Source organism: Ascidiella aspersa, chromosome 4 (assembly GCF_963924565.1).
Source record: "Ascidiella aspersa chromosome 4, kaAscAspe10.2, whole genome shotgun sequence".
Taxonomy (NCBI): Eukaryota; Metazoa; Chordata; class Ascidiacea; order Phlebobranchia; family Ascidiidae; genus Ascidiella; species Ascidiella aspersa.
In genome coordinates, this window is record NC_139450.1 from 12,294,651 (window position 1) to 12,307,188 (window position 12,538).

General features: G+C 33.5%; 1 protein-coding gene across 2 annotated transcripts; it reads right to left on the reverse strand.

Moving 5' to 3' along the window:
- Positions 1-110: 110 nt before the first annotated feature.
- Positions 111-8,728, reverse strand: LOC146147911 (nose resistant to fluoxetine protein 6-like). Of its 2 annotated transcripts, XM_083386470.1 has the most exons (15): positions 8,659-8,728; positions 7,413-7,717; positions 7,211-7,350; positions 6,923-7,077; positions 5,821-5,927; positions 5,430-5,612; positions 4,918-5,107; positions 4,438-4,612; positions 4,085-4,164; positions 3,810-3,932; positions 3,384-3,388; positions 2,391-2,578; positions 2,142-2,331; positions 1,584-1,742; positions 111-1,262 (listed from the first exon to the last, which is right to left on the reverse strand). In XM_083386470.1, the coding sequence occupies exons 2-15, from the start codon at positions 7,687-7,689 to the stop codon at positions 1,078-1,080; spliced, it is 2,157 nt and encodes a 718-aa protein (XP_083242596.1). In that variant the 5' UTR covers positions 7,690-7,717; positions 8,659-8,728; the 3' UTR covers positions 111-1,077. The 2 variants fall into 2 exon arrangements, with proteins under 2 accessions (XP_083242596.1, XP_083242597.1); XM_083386471.1 differs by lacking the exons at positions 3,384-3,388; positions 5,821-5,927; positions 6,923-7,077; ... (1 more) ...; positions 7,413-7,717; positions 8,659-8,728 and having other exon boundaries at positions 2,391-2,622; positions 5,430-5,596.
- Positions 8,729-12,538: the final 3,810 nt, after the last annotated feature.

Sequence of the window (12,538 nt, forward strand, 5' to 3'; positions counted from 1 at the left end):
AACAGAGTAATAAAAACAAAAATGTAAACTTTCATATTAACTTAGGAAAACTAATAATAACACATACATTGGACACATATTACTTATTAATTATTTACTTACATGTAGGAAACAGGTGAATAAACGTAACACAAGCAGTGGTTAAACTTTCAAGTTAGAAATTCAAAAGAATTCAGTTCAACCAATACAATTTTAGTGAAAAACTAAACCAAGGTTCTGCGAAATACCCAATCCTTTACAACAACAGAACTTGAAGGAAACTTTTTATAACCTTTATTGCAAAATCATAAATGTTGACAACATGTTAAAAAAACGCAACGTGACCCTCTCAAATCCTCGAAACACGAAAGACAAAATTTTCTCCGATATTCTTGAACTACAAGGCGCGCCATTGCTCGTTCACGCGTAACAGCAAGGTTTAATAATTCATGGGAAATCCCCATTTACGATGTATAAACTGGAAATTATAACTTAAACCTTGAAGAGAAAAAATGTGGTGCGACTTCCACCGATCCACTTTACAACGACGAAATTTTAAGTTAATTTAAAAATATTACCAAATACAATCACTTAAAACCGACTTAACGGTAACAAGGAGATAATATAATCGCTTTGAATACTTTAATGGCGGGACTAGATGTCGTCTCTACTAAGTCCTATTACAGTGGTGGTTCTCACAAGGAGTTGCGGCCCCTTTAATAAGCTTTTACCCAGTAATTCTTAGACATTTTTGTACTCCTAATATTTTATAACACAATAAAATAAATATTTTACGACAAATAGTCCATTTTATTCACTGAGGGTTAATTACGGCACATTAAATATCATTTAATTTACAGTACAAACGATTTAAAAAACACAAGGAACAAAAAATAATAACATTTTAATTCAACCACAGTGCAAGCAGTCGAAAAAAAAATGCATTAAAAAACAATAAAAACGCAATTACTTTTACAAAAGTTGACTAAAATTGCATGAAAGTGCTTTTAACAAAAATTACATTCATTGAACTTTAAATTATAAAATAACCTGATACACAATTTCATACGTTTTAAACTACAGGTTTGGAACTATTTTTTATGCATCATGTTCATCATTCTTATCCTCTCCTATTAATAGTTTAGCATCATTCCCTTGCGTTAGCGTTTGTTTGGGTTGAATGACTTTGTCTTTTCCTGTTAGTATTTTCATCAATCCAGTAACTGGAGCCTCCACAAGAAGATGAAGAATATATGCAAGGATCATTGTCACCATAAGGGAACCTATGCACCAAAGAAAAACAGATTTCAATAGATAATCCAGCAAATAATGAATCAGTGGTTCTCCCAACTACGTTGCTTCCACTGGGTGACATTGTGTCCTTACTTTGCACCAATTGTTTTAAGTAAAAAAAATAATTAATTTAAAAAAAAAAATTACATGACAGAATGAAATATTACTCTTGAACAATTTTTAAACCGGACAAAAGACCTGAAGTTGGCTTGCATACCAACTCAAAAACAAAATATTGGGTGATGTGAAAAAAAATTATAATGTTAAAATCAAAATGTTCTATCATTAAAAGTGTATATTCCGCCAGTTACCTGTATATAGCATTATAACTTGGTGGATGCTGAAGTGATAAAGGGTTTCAGAGGTAAATAAAAGCCATTCCATGGCCAATAGGTGAATCAGATACAAGCAATACGTTAACCTGCTCAATGGTATGAATGCCTTCCAGCTCAGAAAAGTATTGACATAACCTTTACACAAAGCGCATTAGTTAATATTAAAAAATATTTCACTTTTATATGGCTATGTGTTAACCCAAATTATATTGTTTAATCAAATAAGCATGTTTTTGCAGTTCTTAAAATTAAATAATATAAAAATTTCTTTGACAAGCAAAGGGTTAAACTATTTTTTGACAATCTGTTTGCAACAAAATGGATAAATTTTAATTGTAAAATTTTGCTGGAAGAACAATTTTATAATTGAAACAATGCCTGACAGCAACAGTATATTCATGACTAAACTTCATATGATTTTTAAAAACAGTTTCATATGTTGGAAAAGGTTTTTAAAACTGTGTTTTATGAAGCAACAAGTGCATGAAAAATTTGAGTTTTTTAAACCCTGGTGTGTAAACCTTAAAAACTTACCTCCATAGCCACTCACACAAGCCACTGTTACCCAAGCTAAACCTATGCACCATGCTGGTCTGGACATGGCATTGTAAAATGCAGCAAGGTCAACATTCAAGTAACCTTTTTGATTAATCGTTGAAAACAAACCAAACACAATAGACATATTAATAGCCACTGCAGACACCCAACCAATAATGACAGTAATCTAAAAAAATATATTAAATAGTTGACTTTTTTACCAATTGAGAGATCTTAATTCTTTACCTTTTTCATTTTAATTTCATTATTTTTTATGTGTAGTAAGTAACCAATTGCCATGCCAAATATGTAGACGCTAACTCTGCACCAAGGCTTTGAATACAAATCAGACATGTAGACACTAATAGGTGAACTTTCTTCAATCACAGTGCTATTAATAGTAGAATTTGCTAAAGTCGGAAATGATCCAGAGACTGAAGATGAAATTCCAGGTTTGTCAAAGATGCTTAGTACAAGGCTAAGAACATAAAAATAAAACTTATATTCTATAATTAAACAAACTGTATATCTATGACTGAAAATAATTTTTGCAGAAGCTGCAATCTTTTGGAAAATTAGTTTTGAAATTTATAACCTTTTAATAACATAAGTATTTGTTTCTAAAGGTCAAAATGTTCATTGTTCAGCAGGAAACACATTTTTATGTAAAAAAAATCTTAGGGTTTGCTACTATCTGACAAATTCCACCAAAGCTTTTTGGATAAGGTTGTTCAACATACCATCGTACAAATCATATGTGTATAATGTAGTTGAAATATAAATCATAAAACCATATTGATAATGTTAATTACCTGTGATGCAATCTTGCTTTTATAGCAATTAATAACAAGTCATTCATGCTAATTTCACTATGTTGCCATACTTTTGCCAAAAAACATATAGCGCATAATACTGGCAGCGTGGTTTTGCTTGATAAGCACTGGATTTTGTTTGTGTGTAACAGTTAAAAGCTTGCTTTAATGAAACGAATATATACCCTGATAAGGTTAGCTAGCAATAGTTCTATAAATGCAGTTTTCTTTTTGTGTACCAAGTTATCATGGGTGGATCCACGATTTTGATAGGGTGGGAATAAAACTAAAATTTTAAGAAATGGTCCCGCAAATTTTTCTCATAAAAAGAACCTTAAGAAACATGCTGTTCTTCATCAAAGTAGTGCAGAAATTACCTCAAAGAAATTGAATCTAATTACATTCAGGGAGGACTGGCAGGAAATGCTTCCACTTATTATGTTTAAATTGCTATTTTTATTTAGACGTGACCTGCATTGATCATAAAATAAGAAGATGATTTTGCAAAACATATTGTGACATATTTATGCAACTTTTTGTTTATCTTGTTCAACTTTCAATTGAATAGGTGTTATTTGTGATACAAAAGCCAGATCAACCAAGCGCCAATAAATATTAATTAACTAGACAAAACAAATATAGAGTGTGCAATGTGCAATGTGCATGGTATAAAAAAGTGCCTTTGGGATGTAAATATTCTCCTAAAAATTATAAAACAGTATTTTTTATACAATTTGTGTTCAGCGCAATTTCCTTTTTTTGCATTTTTGTAGTTAAAACAGGCAAATAATATAGGAACAATGCAAAAATGCATTTCTTAAGTTTTAGTTCAAAATTAAACCAAAAAACTTACTAAGCAGTAGAGGCCATAGTAATGACTTGAGGCTGTTGTAGTGTGTGTCTGGAAAACGCACCTGTGATTGTAATGCTGCTAATCGTAAAAAATGCCATAAGAGAAAATGCAACCTTTGGTGACCTAAAAATGGCACAGATAGCAGGGTGAAAATAAGTGTAAAGAACATTTAACATGTATATAATATTCTTGAAAAGAAACACTGTAAGATATTAATTGTTCAAATAAACACTCTCATGCTACCTAATCATAAATCGCCCAATATGAAAACAAACCTATAAAGAAAGTAGAGAAAAAGGGGAGCCAACAAATAAAATTGCATATCATTTGCAAGGTACCACCCCCAAGCAAAGCACTGAAATACAAACAAATAACAATTAACTTAAGTTGAAATTTAATACCAAACATTAAGTTGCTAACCAATACAAAGAAGCTCGTTGTAAATAAGCTTGGTATTAAAAGAGAAATAATAATATAAATGAAAGTTTCAATTATAACATATTTAGGAACATGGATCTGTTCATAATCTTCAGTAGAAAAAGAGTGGCCCAAATAAATGATAAAGATTCATTCTTTTATTTACATACGTTTCGGCAATAACATTAACATATTTGTGCATTTATATTACCTCTTGGGTCATATCAACCGGGTATAAGTTATTTATGTAGAGTAAATTTGTCCACCAATACTTGGTACATGTTTCCACCATGGGTTGATTAGATGCCCACCAAGATGGTCCTGTGCCAACAAGGGGCATTATAGACACAGTCATGAGTATCATAAATGCATAGGCAGGGGTCAACCTTTAAAAAAAATTACAACTTATAAACAACAATAAAATTGGAAAAAATCAAGCACTTGCCAAGCTGTATTGTTAATTTTTGATTTGGGAAGCTGTTAAAAAAATAGTTTGAGAATAAGTTTGTAACACTAGCTATGTTACAGATAACATGATGCTTTGAATGAAACAAATTAACAATAGTTAAAAACTTTTTTCGTATTTGTATTTTCTTCGAATCCTATATCTGATATTGTTTTGCAAAACAAACAGATTGTCAATTTTTTAGCTAAAAAACAAACAGCTTGTCAATAATGAATAATTACCAACCTGACATAACGGTAAATATACATAAGTGGTACATTTATTCTGCCATGTGAACGTTTTAACTCCCTCATTCCCAAATATGTGACAAGAAGGCCACTTAGGTAAAAAAATGTATCCACAGAGTATGTGCCATTGGCTACAGCCTGGAATGTCCAAGAACTGGTAAAGTATTCCGCAATGAATAGAAGATTATCTAAAAATCATAAAAAAAAATTTAAATAAGATTTGTTTATTAATTATGAAATTACTACATATTTAGCCTTGATTTATTACAATTCACAAAAGATTTGTTAAAATTAATAAAAGGTAACATTATACATTAAAAAGTTTTGCTATTTGAGTCTGAAAAATCAGTTTAAATTTTATGAAAAAGTTGTTAAAATACACCTAACATGCTTAATTTAAAAACCTAAATTACAAAATTTTGAAACAAAAGCTTATGTTTTTAATCTTAAGCTTAATGGAAATTTATTGTACAAGATAAAAAATACAAAATGTTTAATATGAATACACACCTGTGTAGTTAGAAGCTATCAAAAAGGAATGTCCCAAAATAACCCACAATATACTGATGAAGCGCATTCCATGAAGGCAGTGTATATCTCCTGGTTTTTGTTCGGTGTTTAACAATCGTTTACTGTTTTCAATTGCTGAAAACGACCGGACATATTTCAGGAAATTTGTTTCTGTAATGTAGTTTGTTATGTTTTTTCAACAATATGACCCAAATTTAAAAGCGCCAATAAACTATATTCTAAAACTCAGACTTGAATAAAATAAAAACTATCGCTAAACAAAATAATTCAAAAAGTTTATATTATATTTATGTATTGTATCTATCATATTTAAACATAGATTTTGCTCAGATTGGCAAATTAACAAAAAACTTGCCTCGTTCATTGTTTGCAATTGTGTTACATATTTCACTGTGGGTTTTCTTTTTTTTGTATATAAATATGCCATCAAAAAGGGTAGCAGAGACAACAATAAAACAAATGAAAATCAACATAAATCTGACAAAAAATGTAATATGTAATTTAAAAACATATATACCAACATCAGTTTTACACAATTAAAGTCAGGGTGGTTCAAACTTAGGCCAGGAAGTCACATGTGTTCAACATAATTATGTTTTGTAAACATTGCCTAATTCAGTAATAACTTTGAATTCTTGCAATAAAATATACAATAAAAAGTACCAAATTTAACATAGATTAAACAAATGTCATTATGTTTTTTGATTTTCAAATTACTCTGTGTGTTGCCCACAATAAACACTCAATAATATTGTGCAACAGAGGTTAATATATGACAATCTTCGATCACCCCGAACTAAGCAGCAAACAATAATAAGTGTCCAATTACAGCTTGTTATCTACAAATTGTGAATACGGCTGACTCTGTTATAGTCAGGGCTGGGGAGCCGGAGCTGGAGCCCGGAGCTAAGCATTTTCTCTGCAGCCAGAGCCGGAGCCATTGTTATTATTTTTGTGGAGCCGGAGCCATTTTTATTATTTTTGTGGAGCTGGAGCCGGAGCCATTGATATTATTTTTGTGGAGCTGGAGCCGGAGCTTTTTTTATTATTTTTGTGGAGCTGGAGCCATTTTTCAATTTGTGGTGCTAAAGCTAAGAAATTATATTTTGTTCAATCTCCAACTCTAGTTAGCCAAAGCAATTTTTAAAACTTCCATTGAATAAGTGACTGGTGGCACCGGAGCTGGAATCATTGGGTGTGTGTTTGATGGCTCCGGAGCTGGAGCCGGAGCCAAAGGATATGAGTTTTACTACTCCGGAGCTGGAGCCGGAACCAAAGGATTGAGTTTTACGACTCCGGAGCTGGAGCCGGAGCTGGAGCTAATGCTATTTTACGGTGGCTCCCCAGCCCTGGTTATAGTACAAGAGTACACGGGCTACATACCATTATTGGCACCAAAGTTAAATTACCAAACAGTTGACTAATACTCAAATATTAACTTTATAACATATTGGTAAAAATTTAATCCTCACAATCCCAAAATTGATAAAGAATCTGAAAGCAGGGCTTGATCAGGTGTATCAACTGTTGTCGTAATATTTGCCAAAACAGCACTAAGCAAATTGGTTACATTTGATTGTGAGCAAGTGCTTGGAAAACAGGTTCCGATGGTAATCTTTATGATTTGCTGTTGAGGCTGCAAAGTTATTTCAAGTTATCTTACTAAGATTTAAGCTGTGACATACATAGCAACCTATGATCATTCATTACAAAACAATAGGTTAAAGTTTTATAAAATTCTAGTACCTAACAGCACTTACATTTTTTGATGTGAATAGAGCGGAAAAATATTTTCCACTAAAATTAGCAGTTTTCACATCGATACACTCATAGTAACGGCCCATCCACTTCATGTTTAACTGTAAAATTCCACTTTCAAGTTTCCCCCATGAGTCAAGAACTAAAGGTTTTATAATTTATTGTTTAGGTTAACAACTGTGGGTATTTTGATCACAAACTTACGTTTTACTGCATACCATTCCAGCTTCATTGCATCCTGCAAAATTTGATTGATTGACAAGACACAAGGATCCCATGTTTCCGTAAAGTTTGGTTTGAAAACTTTATCTCTTAAGTTTTTCAAAGATTCAATCAGCACTTGATCTGTGATACTAATGGACTGTATTGCCTTGCTTTTGATAAAATCCACTGGATTAACAACTGTTAGCACGGACTCAGCATATTTTCCACTAACAAAATTACACAAAATGAGAAATACAATGCTCAAAAGGAACCTCATGGTAATTGCTCTTGATTGTTGGGGATTTCTGTAAAATACGAAATATATTCAATATGTATAATAAGTGACCAGCAACTTTTTGTTGGTTTTAGGGTTGGCAAGCCTGTCAATTGACCGGTCAAATACGGTCAATTGACCGGACAATTGACCGCAGTTTATTTAACCGGTCAAATACTAATATTCGATTCAAATGGTGTCAATTTTTTAAGGGTTGTTTTGTGATTTGAGTTGTTAATAATCTTGATTGTAACTTTTTTAAAGAATTCAAATATAAAATTGTAGGGTTTATTTGATGCAAACACATGTTCTGTGGTAATAACAAAGTGTTTCTAAAAGTAAAGTAGATTTATTTTGTTTAGAACTTTAGAATAAATGCACGTATATGATGAATCGCGTTTGTCATAAAAGGAAACACTAGTTGGGGTATACCACAATCTTAGGCTACTTAGAAATTTAGAAGAACCAAATCCCTTGTCTTTAGTAAATCCTGGTGTTGATTTAAAACAATCAGATAGTGACAAAAGTTGTGACGAGGAGTAATAATACTTTTTACCTGATGCATTTACTTGTTGTTAAACTTCGTTAATAAACTTGGTGGTTCTAGTAGTGGTAAAAATTGCTACAGTAACTGCTACAGTATTGCTATAAGATGGGCATGGTTTTGCAAAAATTATTATTGATAGTCAAAAATAAATTGTTTTTGTTTTACAAACCATTGTATCTGAGCCAAAACGTTCCTATATTTATTTAAAGTTAAAATCAAGGTTTATTTTTAACTTCAATTGCATTATGATAGTGTTTATAGTATTTGACCAATATTTAACCTATTTGACGAGTATTTGAACGGTCAATTGACTGGATTTTATTTGACTGGTCAAATGCCCAACCCTAGTTTTATACAATTAAGCAACCTATATTAGCTTAATTTTTTTGTAAATACAAGGGAGGAGACCTCCGCTAAGAAAATACCTCCCAAAGTGTTGCTAGAGCCGCATCCAGTCAAATGAGTTGATTGCACAACATTGTTTAATTAGCAAACTTGAAAAGAAAATTGATCAATAGTCACAGGACCAGCGGTCTTATCACGTGACTTAAACAAACGCACGGCGAACTTCGTAGGTTCCCCAGCTAACAAGAGAAACAAACAGAATCAGGATCACGTCCGCAACATTCAAGTCCAACGTCCGGAATGAGGCCACAGACGAAACGACCACCTGATCCGTTGGAAATCAGTGCATTTCTAAGCAAAAAGGTCTACGACAATCAGGGCATCCAATGGCAGAAAAGTCTAGACATTTAGACCTTGAGGTCCTGGCAATGCACTGATTTGGACCTTTAGGTAAACTCCCGGCGTAGATAAATTAAAAATATTCATTAAAAGTTCAGAAAAGATAACAAAAACTATGAGATAGGATTAATAACACTTGACCCACCTAAACCCTAACGCTAACCCGAATCCTAACCCTAATAATGTGCGTAATTTTAATAATTCTTTAAATGCTGGGGAAAAAGGCCCAAACTCGGATGGGCATAAGATTTCTCGTCCATTGTATTTAAGATTATTACGTCACAAATTGAGGTATTGGGGCCTGAAGCGTTATAATTATTAAATTATCGCACATTATTTGGGTTAGGGCGCTGGTTAGCGTTTGGGTTTGGTTGGGTCAAGTATTGTTAAGGGCGCTGGTTAGCGTTTGGGTGTGGTTGGGTCAAGTATTGTTAAACTTAATCTTAGTGCATTGTCCAAGACCTCAAAGTCTAAAAGTCGGACTTTTTGATCCTTTGAATGCACTGATTGTCGTAGACCTTTTTGCTTAGAACTGCACTGATTTCTGACGGATGGGGTGAAACGACCCTCTAAATCCCTAACCCAGTAACCCGAAAATATAAATTCCTGTAAAACATTCCTCTACGTATAAGTTATAACTAGGGCCCGCAAAAGTCAATAAAGTTAAAAATTTTTAAGGACCTCGTATGTCCACGAATCAAAGAATAAAGTTGTTTTTAGCACCTAGGGGACTGTTTCTAAGAAGTTTATAGGTTAAAATAAAGTTAAAATTTACAATAAAGTTAAAATTTTTAATAAAGTCAAAATTTGTCAAATTCTGTTTTTTGCCAAAGTTTTTGTGTTTCTTGAGAGTAATTTTTGTAAAAATTGTCGTGAAAGCATTGTAAATCAGGAACTGCGACACAACTAAACCATATTAAGCCATAAAAGCAGGAAAAATGTCACAATTCCCACTTGGATCAGCAGGAACTTTTATCGCAAATTGCCATTTTTTTTATTTATTGTTACGTATTTAAATAATTCTTATAAAACACTTTATCTTCATAAACGCGGTCTTTTCGAAGATCAACAGTTTGGATTTTAGGAATAGCCTACTGACATTTTGTAATACAAAAATGCCTAAGCAAGCTAAATCTATCGCCAAAAGAACCGACGTACTTTTTATAATCCATAAAACACCTTGACTTTGCGACAAAATGTTACGTTTGGGTCTGAAATCGACAAAATATTATGTTTTTGAGTAACTGGCATCAATTCAAGGAAGAACTGTGGCCTCTAGAAACAAGCAATTTCGTTAGGTTAAAATAAAGTTAAAAAAATTTTTTTTTTTTAGGTTAAAATAAAAATGGCCCTAGTTATAACCAGTGTTCTATTGACTTCACTGTTTTTAAATCACTTAACATAAGTGTTTTGACCAGAATAACTTGACATTAGTATTTTGGACAAATGACTTGGACTTACGTCATTTTGTCAAATATCTTGGGATTAGAATATTTATATTGATGATAGCACACGTGCACTGACGGTAAACGCATAATCTCACTCGATCTGTCAGAAATTAGTGCAGTTTTAAGCAAAATGGTCTACGACAATTAGTGCATCCGAAGGATCAAAAAGTATGACTTTTCGACGTTGAGGTCTTGAAAATGCACTATTTTGTCTTAACAAATCTCTGCATAAGAAGATTAATTTTAATAACACTTGACCCACCCTAACCCAAACGCCAACCAGCACCCTATCTCAAATATTGTGCGACCCTAACTCTAATATTGTGCCCTAATTGTCGTTGGCCAGTCGCCTACCTACGGCGCGCCGCCTCTTTGACAATGACAATTTAGACACGAGTCCGTTTCACATACTTTTTGACTATTTTAACTACGTAAGTGTGAAAATTTTTCGCGCTCCGCGTGACATCATTCTACATCCGGTTTGTTTACGTTTTGATGTTGTATTTTCACCTAGATCAGCGCTTCTTTACCGTTGCGCCATGGAAGGTAGCCAAGTGCGTCACGGAAAACCTATTCAAAATGTTGGACGTATATTTTTTACCCTTTTTTATTCGGCAATGTAATAAAAACTTGCAAGAAATTTAAAAGAAATCCCGGTATACCAAAAAAATCGCGCTCGCTTCGCTCGCCAGGTGTGCCAACACTCAGCTACATTAACTTTAGCGCGTTATCTTTTCCCTCTTTCCGCCAACACTTTACAACCTTCTTAAAATGTTATTACGTTCCGAGGTCTGGCTGATTCACGGTTGTTTTAACATGAAAATAACACAATTCTTAGTTGCGGCCCGCAGAGATCTTTCTGAGTTTGGTTTTGGCCCGCGACTAGAAAAAGGTTGCCGACCCCTGTCGTAGACCTTTTTGCTTAGCGATGCACTAATTTCTAAGGGATCGGGTGATAATCTGATGGTCTGGAAATAAACACGATGAAAAGATCTAATCACGCAGCAGTGGTCCGTGATATCTTTTACACATTTTCTTGCAAAGACACTTTTTTCTCGCAGTGTGCCTATATTTTGAGTGGACGTTGCATGGGCTGCAGCCTAATCGACCACGGCTAAATCCACGTCTGTTTGAATGCAATGGCCACAATGTCAATATACACCTAAAATGAAAGCTGTTTTTGCTCGGGTTCAAAATAGACAATGGGCAAGCGAAACTCTTAAGATCAGAATCATCTAAACCAAATTAACTGTTCAGGCTGGTTTCACTTCCAATGCAATAACATTCAAAAAATTAAAAGCATTTATTTCAAACCTTGGGTTTTAAAGAGGACTGTTAAAACGCAAATAACATAAGACAGGGTTTCCTAAATATTGTTTAACGTGGAGCTCTAATTCTGGACCAGAATCTGCATGAAATTTTACAGAGATCACGTCTGCAAACAAGCAAGCTTAATGCGTGCTTCAGTCTAACACCTGTGAAAACATAAGATTAAAATCGAATCTATATTCGTTCGAGAATGCAAAGCGTATATTCCTCTTAAAAAATTCATACAATTTTCGAGTTTAATTTTGCTGTCACAGAATCCTAAAAAATAGTCCACGTAGGCCTACCCCATAGTTTAAAAACCCCTGATATAGGAAAAAAAAGATAAAATGTATCTTTTTTGGACTTTAACGTCACACCGTTCCTTTGCCTCTTTGTTTGCTTTTTGTCTGTTTTGACTGCCAGATGTGACTGATCATGCCATATTGCTAAAGTCGGTCCTGTTGTACAGTTGAGTTTTGTGTTTGTCTTTTACGGTTTTGAAAGCGGTAGCAAACGAAGGCTACCGGTTACCAATCTAACCGAAATACTAAAAGCTTTAAAATCTGTTTATTTTATATTTTCGTCTGGTTTTCATGCATGCTTGCTGGCCCAAACGGTTTTCAAACCCGGGTCTTAGTTTTCACACAAGATAATAATTTCATCAATCCAGCGCTGCAAAAAACAAGCACAGCCATGAAGATTTCGTTGTGATACTGTGCGACATGTTTTAGGAGGCAATAAATTAGACTGGACTTAAGTTGTTGAAATACAGCGGTGAAATAATTCCAAAGGGGTTGATGCGGCT

Bases quoted from the DNA above. Each gene is read 5' to 3' on its own strand.
- LOC146147911 (XM_083386470.1), bottom strand. From the start codon at position 7,689: ATGAGGTTCCTTTTGAGCATTGTATTTCTCATTTTGTGTAATTTTGTT. The intron at 5,613-5,820 runs CAAACAATGAAC...AAAACATAACAA, and splicing joins TGAAATATGTAACACAATTG to ACTACATTACAGAAACAAAT. The intron at 5,108-5,429 runs GTGTGTATTCAT...TATGATTTTTAG, and splicing joins GATAGCTTCTAACTACACAG to ATAATCTTCTATTCATTGCG.